This window comes from Dermacentor albipictus, chromosome 2 (assembly GCF_038994185.2).
Source record: "Dermacentor albipictus isolate Rhodes 1998 colony chromosome 2, USDA_Dalb.pri_finalv2, whole genome shotgun sequence".
NCBI classification, from domain to species: Eukaryota; Metazoa; Arthropoda; class Arachnida; order Ixodida; family Ixodidae; genus Dermacentor; species Dermacentor albipictus.
The window spans coordinates 92084838-92108830 of record NC_091822.1 but is presented as its reverse complement, the minus strand read 5'-3'; the positions used below and the strand labels follow the sequence as shown (position 1 = coordinate 92108830).

The following is a 23993-nucleotide window of genomic DNA, read 5'->3' as shown; positions in this document are numbered from 1 at the left end:
AGAAGGCTACATATAGTGAGGAATCCTGAAAAGCAGCTATCCTACGAGGCACAGCGAATTTCTCTTCGCTCTGATCCGCTATTTGAAAATGCACGAAGTAGCGGCACAAGCCAAGTTGCACGTAACGGAAACGTCTTATGCTAATGATTAGTTACAGGGCTTCTGAATGTTGCCCGTGAATAATTTTAACCTACGTCGCAATAGGTAATCTTTCAAGTTGTCGATTACAGCTTGACTGTCCGCATACCTTCAAAGCGTGCATTCGGGATGGATGGATCGGTGAACGCACGAATAACTTTATTGAGGTCCGTCGGACCGCTCCCACGTCGGGAGAGAGAAGCCATGCCCCTCCACCGCGTCGCGGGCCCGATGGACAGCCCAGAGGTGTGCTTCAAGGTCCGAGATGCGTAAAGCTCGGTTCCACTCTTCCTTGGTGGTCCTGGCCCCCGGCGCCCGGGGGCAACCGCAGAGCATGTGGGCACGCCTAGATATATATTTACAAAAGCGACACGCATTGTGAGGGTGCGCGTCCGGTAAGATATTGTGCACGAAGGCCGGGCATAGGTAGGTACGCTTCTGAAGCCGTCTGTGCGTGACTTCTTGTGCTTTATTGAGTGCTTTGTGCGGTTGCGGTATGGTTATCTTGACTAACCCATAGTGCTGGGTGAGATCGTTGTAAGTGACGAGGGGGTCGTGCTCGCTCTCTCATCCTGCCGAGAGGGACTCTGGGCTCGCACGGTGAGGTAAGTCTCGTGCGGAGGTGAGGATGTTATTTTTGTTAGGCTGTTATATTTTTCCTCTGGTCGGGTGTTAGCCCGTGACCTTTACACTCGATCTCCCGAGGCGCGACGCCGATTTCTCCTAGGATCCATCTGCCCGCAGGTGTGCCGTGCTGGTGATCTCTGCCCGTTCCTGTACTTCCGCAATTTTGCTCAGCGTGTTGTAGATGCCTAATGCGTCCAGTGCCTTCATGCTCGTGTGCATGATGAGACCCGTGGCTCTCTTGGTGTCCTTACACAGGAGCGTTTCAAGCTTGTCTCTCTCCATTTTCGACCAATTGTGCATGACCGCGATGTACACGAACTGACTTATTACGAAGCCCTGTACAAGTCTAAGCAGGTTGTTCACCTTGAGCCCGTGATGCCGGTTGGCCACTCGTCTCAGTAGGCTTGTGGCGTTCTCGGCCTTCGTGGTGAGCTTAGCGACTGCAATAGTGTTCGAGTCATTCAGCTCTATTGTCATGCCCAACATCTTGATGTGGCCGACCAGCGGAATCGGGCTGACTTCAGCGGTGTATGGGCGGACGCATGGATCTGCCCCTATGTCCCTTGGGTTTGGGCCCTCGTTTCTTGGGTCTGTATAGCAGCAACTCAAACTTGCACGGCGAGCACCGCAGGCCTGTTAATTTGAAGTACTCCTCAGGGGTTCGGGTCCCATTTTGCAAAGTGTGCTCGATTTGTCATTCGCTTCCCTTTTCCACCCACATGTTCACGCCATCTGCATAGATGGTGTGTTGGAGGTTCTCGATTCGAGTCAGTTGCCTGGACAGTCCTATAATTGCCTGGTTGAAGAGGGCAGGGGATATGAAGGAGCCCTGCAGGGTACCCCTGTCACTCAGTTCGAGTGACACCGACTGCAGGGAGCCGACTCGTAGCGAGGACTGCCTTCCCCCCACGAAGTCACGGATGTAGTCATGTAGACGTTGATCAACTACGAGTGTTGAGATGTGTTGTAGGATGAAGGAGTGCCGTATGTCATCGAAGGCATATTCTAGATTCAGGCCTAGGATGGCCTTGACACCTCTTGTTGTGCTTTCTAGTGTCTGGCTTTTGACTGGATTCATAGCGTCTTGCGTCGCCAGCCCCAGTCTTTTATGCCAAGGGCTGATGTTTTGACTTGGCACGCTTCACACAATTTTACATTTTGTGAGAGTAGAGTTTACTTTTAATGAGAATCAAGGAACGGACATTGGCTGGATCAGAAAACCGTGCCGCTGTGATTGACACAGTGCAGTGCCATTGCGATGGAGATGGTGGAGAAGGCGCAGCTGGTGGCGACGAGAAACTTCCATTTGAGGCCACTGAACGGTTCCGTCGTTGGAATCATGCTACCCAGCGCATTTACCAGAGTTACATGCCTTGGAGAGATTGAACGCCGTCCTAATGAGACAGTTTGAAGCAACAGCTTGAAGCACAACAACAATGGCAATCAGAAAAACTAAATCGCTTTCCTCTTTCCCTCTCAGCACTTCGTAACATTCCATCAACTTTGACGCGCTCCGTCTTAACGTAACCCGTTCAGTCACTCTGTTCATAGTTGTGCAATAGGCGCGCCCAAATATCGTGGGTAAAGCAAAAGTGACTAATGAAAATACTCATATTGAAAACTTGTTGCAGACATTTGGAACACCTTGCACTTTGTGCACTACAAGTTGAACACTGTGTATAAAGCATTACAGTAAAATGAGAAGGCAGACGGCTGGCTGTGCGCTACACATTCGAGTAACTGATCACATACCGGCGTCTCTTTTTTCATCGTACTTAGCAACGTTTGACACGAGACACTGTTGAAATGGGTCAATTTGTTCTCGCGTAGATGCACGGAGGAAAAATGGTTTGCATTCGCATATATCAAAAGTTTTAGAGTTCTCATGGGATTTGAAATGTCTAATCCTAGTAAAATCAATCAAAATTAGAACATAGCAATCCGTTCTGCAGTTGTATGGTTTTCACAATTCTAAGGATGTAAGAAAACGGGTGAAATTACATTTTCACTATTTATTTGTTGCAGAAGTGGCTATAACAATTTATCAACTGGCATCTACTCACGACAGATCTATGTTGTTTTCGCAGGCAGAGGGTTCTGTTTGTGTATTCCTTTAAAAACTCGGCCGTGACCCAAGGTCGGCGGTATTTCGTTACCCCTTGTACGTCGAATGCGTGCATAATCTCGTGGCCCACAATCTGCAAGCAGAAATTTATGATTGTCAGAGAAAATAAACAAATAGAGCATGTATCTGCGAAACAATTTCAGCAGAGGTAGAAGGAACTTTACATACAAAGTTTTTGCACGTCTCCTGGCCTACGCGCAGGATTGCCCTGTTGACGTGCTTCCTTCTTCCTTTTTGTTATGCAGAAAAGAATTGCGCTCGTCTACAACATGAGAACCTACATATGCCCTCTGCACAGACGACGCTTCTCTTCCTCAGCGATTACTGCGCTTTCGTCGCCGCTTCAAAATACGCCAAATTGCGCAGCGATATTGCTGTGACACCCTCCAGAATGTACAACGCGGCTCTCCCGTGGCGTCATCGCGGGAAAAATATATAGCGATTTGCATTCAATCGGAAATTTACGCAGTTCACCAGCTTTGCATTTTTCTTCAGTTTGCATCTAACCTTTTTCTCCCGATAACCGAAGTTGTCTACTAGCTTCGGCCTCTAGGTATGTGCTGGTTGCTGCCCTGCAAAGCAGAAAGCATGGGTCACTCTCTTGCCCTGTGGGAAACATCGCTGACTGAGTACGTGATCAAGCAATTTCAGTACTGCGTAGTCACACTGGTTGGTGTGCACTTTTGCCGAATCCCTCAGATGAGCTATGCTAAGGTCACCAAAAAAGGTATGCAGTTTAGGTTTTAAAAAGCCTGCAGCGTCCCTTCCACAGCGAGCAGCCCAGCATGGAACGCAACTGCATGGAGAGCGATTGCAATGAATATTTAGGCAGTATACTAAGGATTCTTAGGAGCTTCATCTAAATTGTAGTGATTAAAAGGTTTAATGTGCTATGGTATCAATTAACATTGTAGTTTCTCGCGAGACTAAGCTAATGTGTCTCCAGTGGCAATGCGGAGTGTTGCTGCCTTAGTCTATACTCAATCGCAAAGACGCCGCCCTTTTTGGGCTCGGCAGAAAATCCGCTCGGCTATAATTATTTCTTCACTTGGACCACATACGCAAAATGTTAAGTACAGCGGAAGGTGAGTTTTGCAGCATGCTCTGTCGAGTTCCCCAGTTGAAGTTTATACACCACAAAAGACACGAGCTTTGACCCCTTTCGTCTATTTGAGCTATTTACTGCGCAAATGCGATTAGTATACGACAACGACGACAAAAACAAATAAAACAATCGCAATTTTCTGACAATGACAATGGTCACTAAGGAGGCACCGAAACAGCAATGTCGCTACAACGACGTCGACAAGATGACGACGGCTGCACGAACGACGGTGCCATGCGCTACATGGTGACGGCGCAGCGACGACAATGGCACAATGAGGTGGATTAGGCACGAAAGTCACAACAACGACAGTAACGGCGTTTATAATAGCAACGTAGGGAGCATTTAAATTACTGCACTTCGTCGGCCGTCGGTTAGGTAATGGAGAGCTGTTGTACTTTCAATCAAGCTTAGGTACTAGCGGAGGTACTCTGATGTCCGTAATTAATCTATGCATGCCTAATATGTTACGCTAAGAACTCTTATGGTATCTTCGACTGGTCGCCTGTATGCCCCGAAGCAGAGTCGGGTAGATCGGTAGTTTCCCAAGCTCAAAGGTAGGGGACAAACGCGCAAGCCGAACGTGCGACTCGCTCTCGGAGGATGAAATTGCTGATGCGAAACCACGTGACTACTGCCAACGTCCGATGTTTCGCCTATCCAAAGCTCCCGGCGCTGCCGGAAAAACTGGCGGACACGCCGGCGGGACGAACGTTCGTCGAGACGCCAGCATGCAGTGGCCTAGGTTGCCAAGGTTACGGAGGGCCGTCGCCAACAGCAGCGACACGGCGCTGCGATGACGTTTCAATCTCGATGACTGCTCTGACGACAGGGCTCGGAGCACCTCAGAGCGCCCCAAGATGGAAGAGAGCGATCGAGAAGAACCAGCCGAACGCAGGGCGTGCACCCTCTTTTAACCAGCCGAAGACAACGCCACTTGCGAGAGCGCTCCAGAGTGCTCAGAAACGACCAGCCGAATATAGCATTATATTTCCTGCACGTCTATACTAGTTTTTGGGCTTCAGTCGCCAGTAACACTGTCATCGCTTATGATATGATGGTTACACAGCACTTTCGACTTGTGCAGTAATTATTTACTAGGAAAGCCGCGTTTACTAGACTCGTAAAACACACTTTTGAACACACACATGCCACCACGTGAATGCGGTTTGGTCCAAATATTACTTCTAAGATAGACTTCGTTCTTTCAGAACAGCGGGCAATAACACTACACGATTCTTGAAACAGGCGATTTAAAGCTTTCGAGCGCATGTACACGTAATTTACTGCAATAGCCCTAATGACCTTACCCAATACCTTCGTTACCATTTCCTGGAAGGGTTATATGCAGTGCGTTCCATCTAAAGGACTATCAAACGGAGAAACGATGTCTTACGTTCAGCCGACGTTCTATTTAAACAAATTAATACACGATCATAAACAACTGTGTTATTCCAGAAGCTTCCCGGTGCTTTGACATTAACATGTAAAGAAATATTTTACTATGGTCTGCTGGTAAAATAATAACCCCTTCCGGGGCAAGGTAGTGCTCATGAGCGACTAGATTGCCAATACCTCTGCGCACTTAACACAATCATGAGAACGCGTAGACTGTAAACTCTGCTTTTTCGCCTTCGTCACGAAACAGTTACGTGGATGTCTTCGTGAATCAGCGAAATTGAAGCATTCACCACGAGCTTCAACGATATTTTTACCTGTTTCCTCAGAGCCGGTAAAAAAGGCATCAGGTGATATATTCATGGCAATATGAGGCAAACAGCAGTTGCAGCCTGACTGAGCAATCCTACCTGCACTACATAGCGCGCTTTTGCTTCTCAGGTATCATTACTTGCCTGGCGAAGTCCTTGTGATGGAAACAGCGTTACAACTTTAAAATGTTTAATTTGCGCTGACTTTCTCGCAACTCCCCTGGGCATTAGATTTCCTCCAGTATTTTTAACACCACCAATCCAATTGTTTGCCGGACTTTTCCTGTTCCACACTCCGATAAGGTAGGTTATAGTTTCTGTTAAAAGGTACGCTTACCGAGAATTCCCACAAAGATGTGCTTTGTTTACCCAAAGCCTCATATTGCTGCTTTGTGCGGGCCAACCAAACATTGCGACATTGTTCTATTTATGCGTCATTTTACTGTGGGTGAGTTTCCTTTATGTGGAATATAAGTTGAGCTCAGTTTAGTAAGCCATATAAACTGAAGAATATCGCCGATGACAGCCGGCTAACGTTCATTAATCAATTTACCTGAAATGTCCAGCATGGACCACGCACTTTAAACTTTGCCTCATGGTCACCTAGTACGCGCGCATCGTAAACGATCACTTCGACACGATTTTGGCTCAGCGAAGACAGCGAGCAAACAGCCTACGCAATTCGAATGAGCCTGAAATTACAGTATTTACTAAATAATTGCAAATCCTACTAAATTCAAACTTCGCCGACAAATAGCCTACAAACTACTTCAGCTAGATGTGAAGTCGCAGTCAAGATATTTCTTCAGGGGCACTGTGGAAATTAGCGCGTAAGGGGGGTCTAACATACTTTCAGGAACTTCAAGCTGCACTATGTTTCACGGTGTATAACGCTCTCCACTGCTTGCACAAGTGTTTTTTTTTTTGCGCGGAGCCTGTATTTAACGAGCGCAATTTTAGGTATGGCCGCAAGTCAGCCACGTGTGGTACGGTGCTGCGCCAACTTGAAGTATACAGGACATGTAGAGGTGCGAACTGTGCATAGTCATTCAGCTCTGGCCCTATTAATTTCTGCGCGCTTTCTCAGTGCTGCAAACAGGTCAGTACCCTCGCACAAATGAAGGTTGTGTGCGTGCATGCAGCATGAAAATACGCAAGTGTGCTTACCATTCCGAGGCCGCCGTAGTTCAGGCCGAGTGGCCCGTACGGATAAAAGAAGGGATGCTGTATCATGCCCGTCGGTATAGTAATATAATTTATGAAGCTTATGTAGTGGGCGTTCACTTCTGCCTCGTCGTAGAACCAGGTCGTCTGGTCAGACCAGATGTAATGGGACGAGAGAGACAGTGCCTTGATCCATGACGGGAAAAGTCGGTCCATGGGTGTCTCCGGGTACGGTTCTGCAGCATCGGAAAAAAAATAATAAAAGTCTGAGTTATTTCTGAGGAAACTGAAATACCGCAGTAAGATCATTCTGGTTAAGCAATCAGTAACCTAGGCTTTTTGTGTAAATTGGTGTGTATTCCCAATTAGTGTTTACCGAAATACGCTGTGCAAAAAATGAAAAAAGAAAAAAAACAGTGATTCGCAGATTCCAATAAAGGTCCTATGCTCAATTTAAAGAAAAAAGAACGATTTGCCTTGGTTGCTAAGGCTGACGTCACCATTACCCTGATGAGTTTTCAAGAGTACCTGTTAATCTGCATGATCACTAACCTCATCGACTGATCACAGCTCTGAAGATAATAAATAAAATGATTGGCCGTTTCTACTAGATGGACGAAAACTGCAATTGCCGTCCTTGAATTTGACGAAACCGCTGTAACAGTTCATTTACACTTTACCCTCCTACTATAAATAATCAGGCAGTTAGGAACCGATTTAAGGCCTGTAATGGCCATGACTAGCACCATTATGTGTTAGCCGAATCGTGTCTAGCACCAAGATGTGCTGGTCAAATGCGCTTTCTGACAAAATCTTGCTTAGCTGTCTCTGTTTTCTGTTACTACAGCAGCATTTTTTCAAAGGAAATCTGACAAATTTGGAGGTCACGATTAATGGAGCCGTTGATGATAAATTTTGGACGCACAAACTAGAGTTCATCGGCATGTGACAGTGCTTCCATAAGTACCAGATTGACGAAGTTATACATCTTCGTAGGTTAGTAGAGCACGAATAGGAATGTTTTCATTTTCGGGATTTCCCTAAATAGCAGAGGTCGAGTGCCGACTTAAGGCCTATTTGCATTGTCAGTATGGAGTGTCTGAATTTCTTTTACTAAGAGTTTTCTTTTACCAGTGTCGTGGTAATATATGAAACAATGCAATGAACCTATATGAAACTAGCTCAATGCAGCTCGAATTATTAACACACAACTTAGGCGATGATGTCAGTAACATTGAATAAACGTTTATTGGGTGTAATTTTAGCATAACAAAGAAGCTCAAAAGCAAGTAAAGAACCGCGGAAGAGCGATCCAACAAAAATTGTTCCGCATAACATTAAGAGGCAGGATATTATAGTGGATCACAGCGCAAATATGCGAGATACATTAAATAAATCAAATAGAGCTGGGCAGGTCATGTGAGGTGCAGGGCAGATAACTGGTGGACTAGTACAGTCAAAGAATGGGTGCCAATGGAAGGGAAGCGATGTCGAGGACAGGAGAAATATATGTGGGGTGGTGAAATCAAGAAATATGCCGGTGATTTTTTAGCCAGCTAGCGTAAGACATGTTTAATGGGAGATCGCAGTGGACATAAAAATAGGTTGTTGATGATGATAATTTACAGTCTTTGTTGAAAACTGTCGTCCGTAGTGTCATACTACCGTTATCTGGAATATTTTCCAGAGCTCAACTTTCCTTCCTACGTGTTCTTTGCCATTACGGGGCCACCTTCACTCATAATATATTGAGCATCAGGACCGGCTGGAACTTATTTCTTACTAACGATTCTAGCTTAAGAGCTCTGTTTGTGAGCACGCGTCCTCGAGTGTAATTCACACTGAGAAGTTACGAACTAATTTTGGCGAAAAAAAATTTTAGGAACTCATTCACAAAGCTATAGCCGTTTGTAAGGTGGCAATCTAATGATGCTTGCCGCTTCAAAAACCAGGGAGGCGATGCAGTCGCCGAAGACTTGCATGGAATGGTAACGCAAGTGCGAAATTAATTGAGAGGCGAGAAATCACGCATAAAATTCTAAGGCGATGATATTCGGAGTGAAGTCATCTGCACACTGCAGAGCGTAGAGCTGAGAATACTTCCTTGTGGTACCGCAGATTCCTGCGTGAATGAACGCGAAAGTGCATTCCCTATTTTTACCCGGAAAGTACGATTGTGCAAGTAGCGTGCTATAACATTTAGCATGTTGCTGCGTATGCCAAGCGCTGGCAGGTCTCGCAGAATTCGGTAAAGCCACGTTGTGTCGTACGTAGTTTTCATATAGAGAAATGGAAATCTGATAAATTGTTTCTATTTGAAAACACCACGAATATTTGTAGGGATGCGCGCGAGAAGGTGAGGTGTATACCGGCTTTCTCTAAAACCACCTTGGTGAAGATGGAGCCATTCCAGGAAATGTAGAATACGACGACTAATATTTTTTTTAAATAACTTGCAAAAGCAACTCTTGAGCGCTATCTGGCGATAAGTTACCACGGAGGAGCAGTTTTTCCTTGTTTCAAAACCGGAATGACATTGGCTTTTTTCCATGTATATGGAAGGTATCCATGAGCTCCTATTGTATTGTAAAATGAAAGTAGTGGCACTTGAGTATCGTTGTAAAGGTGTTTAGTCATGCCGTAAATGATTCTGCCAGGTCAGAGCTAAGAGAAGCAGTCAGGGAATCTCTCAGCTCAGCGATGGCAAAAGGAAGGTTAAAATGTTCGTTATTTCCGGTAAATCACCTTGCAATCTTCCACTTCTTCCTGTTTTAAGAATGGCTCGGAATAGTGAACTGAACTGGATATGCTCTCCAAGTGTTCGCCAAGAGCATTGGCCTGGTATTCCAAAGTATTCCCTTGGTCACCGACCAGGGGTAATGGCTGGGTTGGCTGGCTATTAAGTCGTTTGCGACCATTCCAAACTTTCACCTCCTGCGTGATTATCAGACAAACCTCTTCCAGCTGGCACTCTTTTTTTTTGCCTTTCTCCGCGTTCGCCTTGCCTTTGCAAAGGGGAGCTGGTTCGATAACATCTGCGTGAACATTCAGGAAACAACTGCTTGGTAACAGGGCTTTTCAAAGTTGGCTCCTGGCTTGACGTATTGTGCTTCTCTGGGCAAAATAAGGGACCCTGCGCCCAGTTTCGCAAGTGATCCTACATCTGAAGCGACGCATAGCGCTTATTGACAAGTGTCCTCGGCCCTCTGATAATGGGGTGGGAAATGGAGTCATTTGCAAATATATTGGGTAGGTGAAAAATATTTAGACAGCAAACTTGATGATGTCGAAAGCAAGCTCAGCACTTCATCGCAATTTTGTGCTGATGGAAGCGGTTCTAGCATTACCGGGGCAACTTTTATTCTTTCAACACAACGCAATGCATCCGTTTAAATGGTCATCGCATGCTTGCTCTATGTTCAAAACGTGACAGGAACAACGCCAGCACGCCGATAAACAGCGCATAACCACATTTGTTTAACTTGTTATTATCTTTACCGTCGAGTGTTATGCACCAATATATTACCACGATACAGTGCTATGCAGTTCATGTGCGCCATATTTTGCTATATTATTTTGGGTGAGTTGCATTTGCAACTGTGTATATAAATATTTTCTTGTTCAACCGACATGAGAACTGTCACTATTCGTCAGCAAAACCGTCTTATGGAACTGCCTTTTCTAGGACGTTTGAGGGCGCTTCTCGTTCTCATTTTACGAAAATATATCAAAATAGTATCGTTACATAAAGGGTGTCGCAAGCTGCTTGCGTTCAGTCTATGTTCATAGCGCCTGAGAGCACATGATTTTTCACATTCGGTGGCCCAACGTACCGTAGTTTCGCGATTCTAAGCACCCCCCGATTCTAAGCACCCCCCTCTATTTTCGCGAAAAAGTTGGGAAAAAAGTTTGCATGCGAATCTAAGCACCTCCTGTTTGTTAGAAAGAGCGCGTAGCCAAGGCCGCAAAACGCGCTTGCTCACTCGCGAATCATTGCTGTTGGACGCGTTTCGAGGCCATCTGACCCCGGAGGTAAGGACAAAGCTTCGGAACATCAATAGCCGCTTGGTTGTGATGCCGGGTGGCATGACGCCAGTGCTACAATCCCTCGACGTTTCATTCTACAAGCCCTTCAAAGCCAATCTCCGACAGGAGTACGAAGAGTGGGAGCGAAACTCTGACCGAAAGAATACGCCGATGAGAAAGCTGCAGAAATTGTCCCCTTCAACCATCGCAAAGTGGATTTCGGACGCGTGGAAGAGGGCCTTAGGTGGGCCATATTTCGCTAAATTATTTTGGAGGAGTTCCATTTGCAACTGTGCATATAAATATTTTCTTGTTCAACCGACATGAGAACTCTCACTATTTGTCAGCAAAACCATACACGGAAAAAAGCCAATGTCATTCCGGTTTTAAAATAGTGAAAAAACTGCTCCTCTGCGGTAACTTAACGCCAAATAGTGCTCACAAGTTGCCTTTATAAGTTATTTGACATATGATTAGTCGTCATATTCTACATTTCCTGGAAAGCTTCAGCTTCACCAAGGCGGTTTCAGAGAACGCCGGTATACACCTCACCATCTCGCGAGCATCCCTACAAATATTCGTGATGTGTTCATGCAGAAACAATTTAAGATATTTGTAGTTCTCTATGTGAAAACTACGTACGACGCAACGTGGCTTTGCCAAATTCTGGGAGGCCTGCCAGCGCTTGACATACGCAGCAGCATGCTAAATGTTATAGCACGCTACTTGCACAATCGTACTTTCCGGGTGAAAATAGGAAAAGCACTTTCGCGTTCATTCACGCAGGAAATAGCGGTACCATGCTCAGCATGCTCAGCTCTACGCTCTGCAGCGTGCAGATTATTACACACCGAACATCATCACCTCTGAACTTTATGCGTGATATCTCGCCCATCAATTAATTTCGCACTTGCGCTACCATTCCATGCAAGTCTTTGGCGACTGCATCACCTCCCTGGTTCTTGAAGCGGCAACAATCTGTACATTGCTCTACTCACGCTTTCTAATTCACTTTTGGAAAAAAATAAGCTTCTACTAAAAATCGCCACAGTTTTCCAAGGCAGGTGAAGCGTTGATGGCTATATCAAATGATTAGACCATAGTACGAAGGAAGGCTTCTCGTTTTAACAGTTGCATAAACAGCTGTAAAGATTCGTTTACAAACTAAACTAAAAAACGCATTGTCATGTGCGCACATGCAAAACACGAACACATCTTACTCAATGACCGCGGCCACTCTCTTTCCGAACGAAGTGTGATGAGCGGCAGCAGTGAAGAGCGAATTTCGCTTCGCTCCGTCTGTTGCTTCAATGTGAACGAGGCTCGCGAGAATAAAGCACACGCGAAGGCATCAGCTATCTCAGGTGGGCTAGCCTTCAAGCCAAGTGAAGATAGCCTGCAAAATATAACGTGAGCGTTTGCACTGACCTGCGCACCTGGAAGGGAAAAAAACATGCGCGCTAACCAGCCACCTCGCCTACTCTCCTCGCGCTCCCCGCCTCCTTCTTAGCACGCGCACATCTCTTAACTGGCCTCAGTGCATGATTGAGAAGACAGCGTTCGGACTTCCACCCCACGAGCGGGAGATGACATGCCCTCATCAAGCCGCTCCCTCTCTCCGCTCAGCCTCGCAAACTTTCATCCGCACCAACTGCATAAGGCGCGCGGCCGCTATGTTACTGCACTTAGACTTTATACCGATTATCATGCCGATGGCGACGATGACGGCGCAAGTTCGCCTGGCGTGTCCATGTAACTAATATCGCAATAAAACTAAAGAAATGTTAGGTAGCCGGGTCAGGTTCTAATTGTATCTCACATTACAGTTTCGCGTTGAGCTGTGTAGTCATATCATTAAAGAGCCTCAGGGACATTTTTAAGTGTTTCCAATGACCAGGTGAATAAAATTCCACAAATAAATTGAAAGGAAAGCGGCACACTGATCTACTGAGCAGCCTCGTACGCATGTGATAATTCATTTTAATTTCAGACGTACCATTTTCAATATTAGGATGGATAGTTGGGCGTGTTGGTTAAGCATGATTTCTGAAGTGAAGGCGCTAAAATGACTATGGACAAAGAAGAAACACACACACACACAGGGCGCCACTTCCAACAATATTTAATCAGGAAAAAACGCCGCCGATTTATACTACGAGCGCAATCACAGTTTCTCAGGGCGCATTCGCGTTCAAGTAAAGCAGTTCTTTACGTGACAGTGATATGGAAGCAACACTTACGCAGTTATCGGCTGCTTCAATTATTCTTTTGGCCTCAATTATTAATCTAACCCATTTGTCACGGCTTCTGGCAACCACAGCGCAGGCGTGGAAGTCTGGCTTACATCTGCAATTTCTACAATGAATTGCCAGGTGGCCCTCCCTCCCATTGTTCACTTTGTTATTGTGTTGCCTCAGCCTGTCATTCAGGCACTGCTCTGTTTGGCCCACGTACTTTTTTCCACAATCTAAAGGAATCTCATAAACAACTCCTGCCTGACAATCTACGTATTTGTTTTCGTGCTTTGTAGCACAGGCCGGTGCCTTGCGGGAATAAGGGTTGGTCATTCGACATAGCTTCGAGAGCTTGCACGGGGCAGAAAACACGACATTTGCGTTGGCTCGCTTAGCAATCTTTTTCAAATTATGTGACATGCGGTGTATGTAAGGTATGACAGCAACTTTTTCTTTTTCGCGGGGTGACTCCTGGTCCTGAAGAAGTCGCGAATCCGCCAACCGGACCAGGAGTCACCCCGCGAAAAAGAAAAAGTTGCTGTCATACCTTACATACACTGCATGTCACATAATTTGAAAAAGATTGCTAAGCGAGCCAACGTAAATGTCGTGTTTTCTGCCCCGTGCAAGCTCTCGAAGCTATGTCGAATGACCAACCCTTATTCCCGCAAGGCACCGGCCTGTGCTACAAAGCACGAAAACAAATACGTAGATTGTCAGGCAGGAGTTGTTTATGAGATTCCTTTAGATTGTGGAAAAAATTACGTGGGCCAAACAGAGCAGTGCCTGAATGACAGGCTGAGGCAACACAATAACAAAGTGAACAATGGGAGGGAGGGCCACCTGGCAATTCATTGTAGAAATTGCAGATGTAAGCCAGACTTCCACGCCTGCGCTGTGGTTGCCAGAAGCTGTGACAAATGGGCTAGATTAATAATTGAGGCCAAAAGAATCATTGAAGCAGCTGATAACTGCGTAAGTGTTGCTTCCATATCACTGTCACGTAAAGAACTGCTTTACTTGAACGCGAATGCGCCCTGAGAAACTGTGATTGCGCTCGTAGTATAAATCGGCGGCGTTTTTTCCCGATTAAACATTGTTGGAAGTGGCGCCCTGTGTGTGTGTGTGTGTTTCTTCTTTGTCCACCGTCATTTTAGCGCCTTCACTTCAGAAATCATTTTCAATACTTCTGTACACCAGTGCTCTAAATTTGTCAGCTGTGAAATGAATATAACGCTGACTCACGAAGAATGTCACTATATTTAGCCCTCTTAGGCTGAAACGCGTAATAGTCCGTCAATTTTGAGAAGCTCCGATAAGCTTTTTGCACAGACATTGCAAGAAGACTCGTTGCGCTTACGCGGATGCTTCCACATATGTACATTATCTTTTTTTTCAGAAATTTTCTCTGATGAACATTCGATGTTTGCTACTAGAAATATTACTGACTGTAGAGCTGATCCACGAAGTCAGGGTCAAATTGTTGTGCTGGACTTCCCACGAAGATCGTCATGTTGTCTAACCTGCCGAGCGCCCCTTCTCGACCTTCGTCCGTGAGCCAGCTTGATGTCTCCAGGGACTTCCGGAAGGTACTGCGAATTCTGGTCACCATACGCTTCGCCTCGTCCACCGCGTGCGGAGTCACCTCTGTTCAGCAGAGAAAATTCCAAGCCATGGAGCTACCACAAGCTTGATGCGATACTGTGTTGCACATTGTGAGACTGAAATTCAAGATGTGCAAGAATAGGAGTGCAAGGAAGAGAAGCCGCGATGATGGAGTGTGGTGCTTAATAACGCAAAGGCTAGCTTCGCCTGAAGAGCGCCGTAACAAGTGGTAATTATATGTATGCGCGTTGTGTATGAAGACATTTAACTTGCGAATAACAGAGGTAACGTCGCTGCAAAAATGCCTAAACAGCGGTCGCTGTTAACTGCGTTATCAAGCTGAAAATGAGTCAACTCAGTTCTACTTTCGCCATGATGAGAACGAATGCATGCTGGCATTCGTATTGTTTTTCAGCGCAGATATGGCGCTGTTATCGTTACCGGAGCTCAGTCTACGTGATAAATTACCTAGACGACGCGGACAGCAAAACACTGTACCAAGCAAAACGTTTGGCTCCGATTAGTAGTCTCTCCGAAATCTTGATTTATTAGCACAGAACCAAGAGCTTGTCAGAAAGATCAGTGAATATTATTATTTCTTATAAGTAGAATACTTAAGGAAGTGTAGCTACGACTCATATCGACAGCGAAAAAAAATGCCGTTTAGCATAAAATAAACGCTGAGCTTACGCTTTCGATGCTATGCCTCTTTTGAGGTAGGTTGCATTGAAATCATCGAGATAACCTTTCTAAATCACTTTGACTTTGAGGACACTAGGTTATTGACATTGAGGACACTTCGCTCACAAAAAAATCGCCGCGAAGTCCAATAGTATTGAAAAATACTGGTGCAAAATTGTGCGCAATGTTGTCACCGAGAGTACTGAGTGACGTTAAAGAGTATTTGACACGTTTTCTTAAAGTATGAGCAATATGTAATCGCATACCTGATGAAAGAAAGATAATCTTTCATGAAGCATGATCCTCACGAATGTTTTGACAACTTCCTTTATCAAGAGAAATATGAGGAATGCTTTGTTTATTTTATTCCCTAACAAGTCATTCGCACCCCTTTCCCGAGGACAACGCGGAGAATTCGCTGCCTACCCCATGGATTTTGCGCTTCTTTTTCAGAGTCAAGGAACTCAACAGTGTCAGGGAACACTAGAAATACGGGTGTTTTCTTGCTTGCTAAATGTGCAGAAAAGTGCCCACCTGTGTACAAACACGTGCGCACTATTGAGTCATGGTAGATATCAATCGCAGAATGTCCAGAATTTCTAGAGTATTCCCACTGACCTCAACTCTAGCCGGCGGGCAGCAATAACATATGCAAAAAATACATGGTTAGGAAACATTGGGTCATGCTTGCAATCTGTTTGCTAGTGTAGCCGCCCTAAAATTACCACTCGCCCAATTGTACAACCAAGATCGAGAATTGTTCAATTTTCCATCGCACCAGTACTGTGCTTCAGAATATTTTTAAAACGAATTTCCATCGTGGCGATTATCTCTATGTTAACACAGTAAGAAGTGGTAATAAATGACACTTACTTGACTGCAAGTAGGGGCTCTTAACTGCAAGATTCATGACTTTTTTAACGTGCTCATAACAGACGTTCGAAATGTGTTCCTCAATAGCAGGTCCAAGAAGGAACATGTCTGGCACTGTGTACCGAACCAGCTGCCTGTAAATGCTCCAGGCGACCAGGTATCGTAGCCCGTTTTCGCCAACAGACTTGCTCTCGAACAGCTTGACGAGAATTGTAGTCACGTGTTTTTGATGCAGAATTCTGCTCGTACCATCATAGGTGCCGTTGCTGTACTTGGAAAAGAAGGTTGTCCATTGATCTGGTAGGTACACGAAGAAAAAATGGCAAGCACTTAGCAGTAGAGCTGCACTGTCACATTGAAATAATATTTGGTTCCGCTTAAGTGCATGGTACGTCCCATAGGGACATCATGTTTTTTTTGTCATACTTCTCAACTGTGTGGTTTTTGCAAATAATCAGTTACTTATGGCAACTGCGGTAGCACGTGACAGTTGCATTTGCATCTGACGGAAGCTTAATCTATGTATTCACGCAATTACATTTGAAATACATACAATAAGCGTCAGAGTCATGTGCAAAAATGATTAAGATTCTTGCACTACTAAATGTTTCATTGAACCAAACTGAAAAGTAAGGAGTCGCTCAGTAATATTTTGTCGCAACGTCGAAACAGGGAGAAAAAAAGGGGGCCTCTTGTCCACGGAAAGAGCGAGAGCAATGCTGAATGTTATTTCATTTCTGTACGCACGTTTTTGTAAGCGTAATATCTCTCAAATTTTCAGAATAGAAACTCTTATTGAAAAGAATGCGGATTGTCTGCACTCCTCGGTAGCTGAAATCTTGAGCCAGCCTAAATTGCTCATGATTGAATTTTCTGTGGCTTCGCCAGTTAGTCACGCACCTCCATTCACCCCACTCCTCCATCCTCTGCATGCTTCAGGAAAGTGTGTTTGTGCGCAACAAGACCTCGTGTCCCTTCAAAGTCACCGTTGCTCTTCAGAAAACAAATAATGAGCAGCGGCTAATCAATAAGTGCATGAAGGACGAACGCGTCGCCCTGCCATAATTATTCACCTCCTTTGCCAGACGATTCTTCAACATGCCAGGGAACTCCTTGATTGGCTGATATGCGCTATTATTTAAGAATTAATTGTTTGCGATGGTCATTTTCATATATTTCTCCAGGCAAATTAACGCTAGAGCCCCACTGCTTACCTGTCGATAATGCAATCATCTAGTCAAGAACATATTTGAGCGCCTGATCTTTCTATGACACAGTTCAGCATCTGCTTCAATTTTACTTGGCGTACTGTAAATTTTTCTACTGATTCAGTGCCGAAATTCCGAACACGTAAAACAATAGCTTATCCCTCTGCCCTGTCTGGCGTCCACCGTTTCGACTATGCTAGCCTGGTTACCTACGCTACTTGCACGTACACCCAGAGAACAGTGAAACTCTATTTACAGGGATGCTAATTATAGCGAACTCTTGACACGCGTTTAGAAGCGCATGTCCAACACAGAAACTCTAGAGCTAACGTGGACACCGCCCTCTGGCGTACACTGTGCGCCAATATGAATAATTTTGAGCTCAAAATGTGTGAACCGTGATGAGAAAAAGGTGCATGGGCGGGATTCCGCTAGGCATGCGCCCATTCTTTGTAAACCCTCTAAAACGGCTGTATGCCGTTGCTACAAAGGATAAATGAAATACTTCAATATGTCTATTTATGCGTTTCACATTTCTGGAAGCACATTTGTGGTCGCCATTCTTTTTTCAGCAAGTATCGTAATTCAGATTCATCCTCATGGCATTGATGCGTAGACATTTTGAACAGTGTAATGACATAAACATTAATACTGCATGAGAATTCACTTTACCTAGAATGGAATGAAAGCATACTCTATACATTGCCTTTGTGCACCATTTCATGTATCGCTGCGTTAAAGCTTCGCCTCTCAGTGATTCTCACTTGTGCGTAGATTTGCGTTTTCTTTTCTGCAGTGGTTCTGTTTTTTTGTGGGCACTGTGTACACACCTAAAGCGTCCTGAGCACACCAGCTTTGAAACGATCAACTCGACGCCGTATGTGCGTCTGCTTCCGGCCTTCTTCGACCGAAGTAGTGATAGTGCCGTGTATTTGCTTCATTTCCGTCTCATGCAGCAAGATTCCGATGCTTTTCTTATTACATTTTCCCGTCCTAATTGAAGCGTACATCCTGGCTCAAGGAACATATTTAATTTTCAAGAACAGTTAATATTCATACACCTGCTTTCGTTTTAGATAGCTTTAATTTACAATAAACTGCGCGTACTCGGCAACACTGAACGTTACTTTCCTGCAGTCATTAATTTTTTTCATCAAGCGATATTTAGTTCTCCTATAGGCAAGCATTCGCACTTAAATGTGTGTCGTTATTGCGGCGGCAAATTATATAAATAGCCCGCTGTTATACGAACAACGACGAAAATTCAAACAACAATAAAATGAAGACCAGTAACCAACACTGCTTACCTGCCAGCGAACCAATATCTGAATTACTGCTATACCGTGTTTTGTACGCACCGCCAGTGAGTCACAGTAATAGACCAGCCAACTCATGATTACGCTGACACTCATTTCAAAGGAGTGAATGTTTACGTGAGTGAGTATCGGTAAGTGTGAACGTGAATCAGTAGAGGTGAATGTGAGTGGTGTTGAGTATAAGCGTGAGTACCTGTGCACGTGGGTGGACACAAATGTGCAGGTCATGCGTACCGGTGAGTTTGTGCAGACTTAAGAACCAACGAAACACAGAACCTCTTAAAACATACGGCCATAGGCATCCTGGTATACGATAAGACTGAAAACTGAGTTTCTTTTACCATAGCCTTAGCAATTGAAATATCTTAGTACATATAATGTCTGCGGTAACTACCCACTACCGGTGTCACCAGTGTCCATTTTGGTAAAGGCATTTAAAACCTCTAACTCAAAAACGTTTTTGCATGTTTTTGTCTAGAAGCACATAAAAGACCAGCGCCGTGTTAAAGTACTGTGACCATCGGCGTTAACGAATAAGAGACGCCATTAACGAACTGACCACATAAGAAGCGACATAACATGTTGTCATAACTGTTGAATAATTTCACACGGGAACTTTAACAATCGAAGGGAGCGCGTACGACGTGTCGCAACTATTATTGCACACTCGCGCAGCAGCGCCTGACAGCAGGAGCGAAAAGCCAGTATCACAGCGATCGCAGTGCGGAGGCTATCACTGTGATTGCAGCGGTGTCACTGCTAGCCGCCACGCTACGATCACTTCGACAGTAGCCGTGTAGACACGCTCTAAATTTGTCGGGCATCCTATTCCGTGCAGGAAACACTGCGCGGCTGGAAGTTTGGAAACAAACATTATTTCCGGCCGACCCCTTCATAAGGTGGCAATTCAACCAGCGAAGCTGTCGATCCCAGACCGAACAACTATGTCCAAACTCCATCTCCAGAAACATTGCCTTGAATTTGAAAGTTTCCACGGTGGAATTCAAAGGAGGTGGTAATTCACGCGTCTGGCGCTCGTATGCAGACTTGAACGACCTTCATCGGAGTTAGCGACAATTGCGATGACTGCAGGCCTAGTATAAGCTCTTCGATTGCTTCAATTTGCAGCTTTTCGAATTTGAATTTGACGTTGGATTTTGTAGGATCATTCAACGGCGCGGTAAAGCGGCCGTAAAAAGCACAGAGACTAGAACATATCCGCACGACCTTCATGTCGACGGGCTGCGGAGAGTCATCCATGGCAGACATCTTCTGCGGATCATGACGGTCTACATATTTGCTAATGACGTAGCCCATGAAAGGAAGCTTATTGAAAGGCAAAGCGACACTTTTTCAGCTTCAGAGCGAGCTTTAATGACTTGATACCCTGTAGTACTGTCCCAGGGCACCTCACATGATCGTATAAATGCCCGGCAAAGGGAACCGCGTCGTGAAAATGGACGAGACAGGTTTGTCACTTCAACCATGCTGCTACCACATCCAATACAACTCTGTACTAGAATACACCCCGTGTTTCAAATATCTTGGCGTAATCTTTGATAGTAACCTTCACTGGCAAGACCATTTATTATCAGTTGGGGCGAAGGTGGCATCGGGGTGCTATAAACTGCTTCAAGCACGTGACTTTTTTGACACAAGCACATTACGTATTTTATATTTCTCCTTTATTCACAGTCATTTATCATACTGTCTGGAATCATGGGGATGGACCTACAATAGTTATCTCAAGCCAATCAGAAAATTGCAGAAACGATCATTACGAATAATAACGCAATCTAAGCAGGATCACCCCAGCAACCCATTATTCCACGATCTACGCATATTACCCTTCGATTCACTACGCCTCCTAAAAACAGCAACTGTTGTAAACAGTATCGTAAAAAACAACCACCCCTTCCATATGTCCCTCTTTCATACATCATCGCGTACTACCAGAAATGTATTATTAGGCAACTTTAATCTACCTCCCACGCACAACATTTATGGAGAACGACGGCTATCATTCACTGGTGTTCAGATATGGAACACTCTTCCACAAGAAGTAAAATACGCAACAAATTTTGCACTTACAGCTAAAAAATTCTTACAGCGCATGCTTTAAACAAGTGACAAGACATCTATCTGACTGTTTACATTTCATTTATTATATATAGCGTGCACGATTTTTTTTGAATTGAATCAACTGTTTCTTGCTATGCCTAATTTTTGTCATATGTATTATGTATATATTCCCCTCTCCACTTTTCCAAGTTTTTATTGTTTATGTGACGAAGTGTCTGCATTATGTAATTTCATTTCTTGGAGCCATAACGGGTCCAAACAGTACTGGACACACTTTTATTGTATTTTCATGGAAAAATAAAGAATTTGAATTTGAATTACGCACTGAAACTTTGCAGGTGCAGACCGCAGTCCGAGTGACAATACGATGTAATCGTAGAGGCATTCTCGCTGGATGAAGGCGATCTTCTCGCGATCACTCTTGTCGACTTCTATTTGAGAGTGGTCAGTATTGACATCCATCGAAGAGAAATACCGTTGCAGAGCCGGTCCTATGCGTCGTCTGTTCGTTGGAGCAGGGCTATGTCCTTCTTCATGATCTTGTTCAGACTACTATAATCAAGCCCAATCGCAGGGTTCCTTCCTTTTTCTTCACCAAGACTACACGAGACGCTCACAGGCCCTTCGAAGGCTTAATGATTTCGTATCGTAGTATTATCGACTTGCTGCTTCATGGCTTCTCGTTCCTGCGGCGAAAGTCTGTCCTGACTCATTTATGCGACACTTAGCGACTGTTGTTTTTCGATCATCTATGGCATGAAAAATCAGCCTTCGAATCGTCAGAGAATACAATTCACCTGGTGCTACTCCCTCATGTGGACCCTGGAAATTATGTCGAAGGCAGTTTATGAAACCATGGCCATCTGTGTTACATGTGGCAGAATCCGAATGCGCAAACGAATTGCAGGTTTACACAATTTCGTCGATATACTCGTCATTGCACCCATGCTGATGCTTTTGTGTTTCTGCATGACGTTTGTCAGCATTACTTTCACTTTTCCTACAAGTAGTCGAGCGATCCCTCTTACGACGCGTCTCGTGGACTAGCAGACAGTATTGGTCGCCCTCAAAGACCTTTTCTACGTCTTCTGGTGTTTTTCACCTACGGAAATGATGATAGTGGAGTTAGTGGCATGTTAACTTGATGTTCAAGCACACTCAAGGCATAATGACTCACAAAGCTCTCCATCTCATTGCCTACGGATACCGTTATCATTTTAGACTTCAGGCCAATGATTGTGCCGTCTTGGCTCAGGAAGTCAAGGACGAGAATTAGGTCCCACGAGCACTTTTGGAGCACAGCAAACATTGCAGGGTAAATCTGGTCATTAGCTTTAGTTCTTACCATGCAGATTCCAGTTGGCTTATCAGGTCTCCTTTAACTATGCGAGTTTGAGGGCCATTCTGTGTAGTCGACTTGCTTCACCTTGGTGAAGGATGAACTCATGAAGGAGTAGCCGCCTCCAATGTCGGGAAGGGGCGTCTTGCGCTGGAGTTTGAGGTATAGTAGCGGCGCCTGGTGGCGGCGCGGGAAACGACATCTGGGTCGTACCAGCTTGGGTCGTATTGAGCCCTGGCTATGGCGAAGCACGTTTCTAGGCCGAGTTTTGCGTGGATTCGCACTTTTTTCTGCCCTGTTGCGAGTGCGAAAAGGCTCGTCACTTCTCACAGACCATGCCGACCACGCTGCGAGGTCGCCGCAGCCTATAGTTTAACGAAAATGGACTCTCCGTGTGCCGTGGGACGTAGTGCTGGAAGCAGACGGAATCGGTGACGCCGATCCGGAGAGACCTAGCCCAGCTTCGAGAAGGCGTCACCGTCATTACTTCTGCGTCGTGGGCTGCCATGAACAAGAAGGCCTGAATCCCAACACCAGATACCGTTTTCTTCAAGGTCTCACGAAGTGGAGCGACGGGCGCGCGCTGCATAGCTGCAGTTCGTCGCGCTGAGTAAGCGAAACTTCGCGCCATGCTGACTGCTTCGCCTGTCTTGAAGCTTGCTTGATTATCTGCGTTCTTAATAATTCGGTCTTTTGCACCTACAGTCCCGACAGCAGATTGACATATATAGTAGCAGGCATGGCTTGTGATTCACGATTCGAGACCCGGCCACAGCGACAATTAACAATTCGACCGATGCGAAGTGGTTAAGTGACCAGGTGTGTGCAAATGACCACAAATGGCCGGGCTGATTCGGTGACAATTCACTACCCCACTACGAGCTGCACAGGTTAGAGAGTTAAATGTGCTAATACTGACCTCAAGTCAGCATGTTGAGGCAGCGCAGCAAGGTAGTATTGATCACAGCAGATCGATGTTCGAGCGCTTTCATTAAAAGCTACGTCAAGCCAGCAGCGCACGAGCTCGCGCTGCAGCGCGATTCGCACGTACGTGCGAGCTCATATGCATTGCATCAGTTATTACCAGTTACTAAAAGGGACAGATGGCCGCTACGACAACGCAGGCATAACTACTTGTTTAGCGGCATGCAGTCAACAAAGATTGCAGGAGGCCCGCCGTTTCGCGGCATGTCGAAAGACCGCTGCCGTCGCGGCGCGTACGATCGTGCGCTCGAGCAGTTCCGTACACATGTCTGCTTATCGCTGCTGTGGATTCATTTATATCAAGCATTTCCTCGCGTTTGTGCGCCTGAATCTAGCAGCGTGCAAACCTAACCTGAAGTTCCACTTCGTACGCGATTCGCTTCACTTGCGATTGACACCGCGCTAAAACTTCGCCGCCTAATTCTTGAACGGCATACAGGCATTCGGCACTGCATAATTTCTTGCCTTTACGCAGCGTGCCACCACTGAAAAAATCTTCGGCACCGGATATTCGCTGCAGGCCGTGATACAACACAACCGAAAGTGGCGGGTCCATATTGTAAACGTGCTTTCCGAAGCAGACGACCGAGCTTGGTACGACCCATTTTAGGACAGAGGGCGCTTTTTAGCACCTTTTTCGCAGCGCCCCCTGGGCAATGCAAGAGCCCCAGAGCGGTGACTTCGTTGACATCCAGAAGCATGTCGAGGTCTGTGGTTCTTTGTCTTCTGTTGTAGTTAAGGCGCAGCATCCGTTCGCGGCTGCGTCGCGTTGTCCTA

General features: G+C 45.4%; 1 protein-coding gene across 3 annotated transcripts in view; it reads right to left on the bottom strand.

Moving 5' to 3' along the window:
- Nucleotides 1-23993, bottom strand: part of LOC135902763 (neprilysin-1-like) — a 151598-nt gene that overhangs the window by 2615 nt on the left and 124990 nt on the right. Inside the window, exons 9-12 of one of the 3 annotated variants that reach the window (XM_065433001.1) lie at nucleotides 16288-16584; nucleotides 14578-14775; nucleotides 6872-7104; nucleotides 2829-2963 (exon numbers count right to left, since the gene is read on the bottom strand). In XM_065433001.1, coding sequence (XP_065289073.1) covers nucleotides 2829-2963; nucleotides 6872-7104; nucleotides 14578-14775; nucleotides 16288-16584 — 863 coding nt within the window. The remainder of the gene's footprint in view (nucleotides 1-2828; nucleotides 2964-6871; nucleotides 7105-14577; nucleotides 14776-16287; nucleotides 16585-23993) is intronic. The other 2 variants (XM_065433002.2, XM_065433003.2) reach the window with 2 other exon arrangements.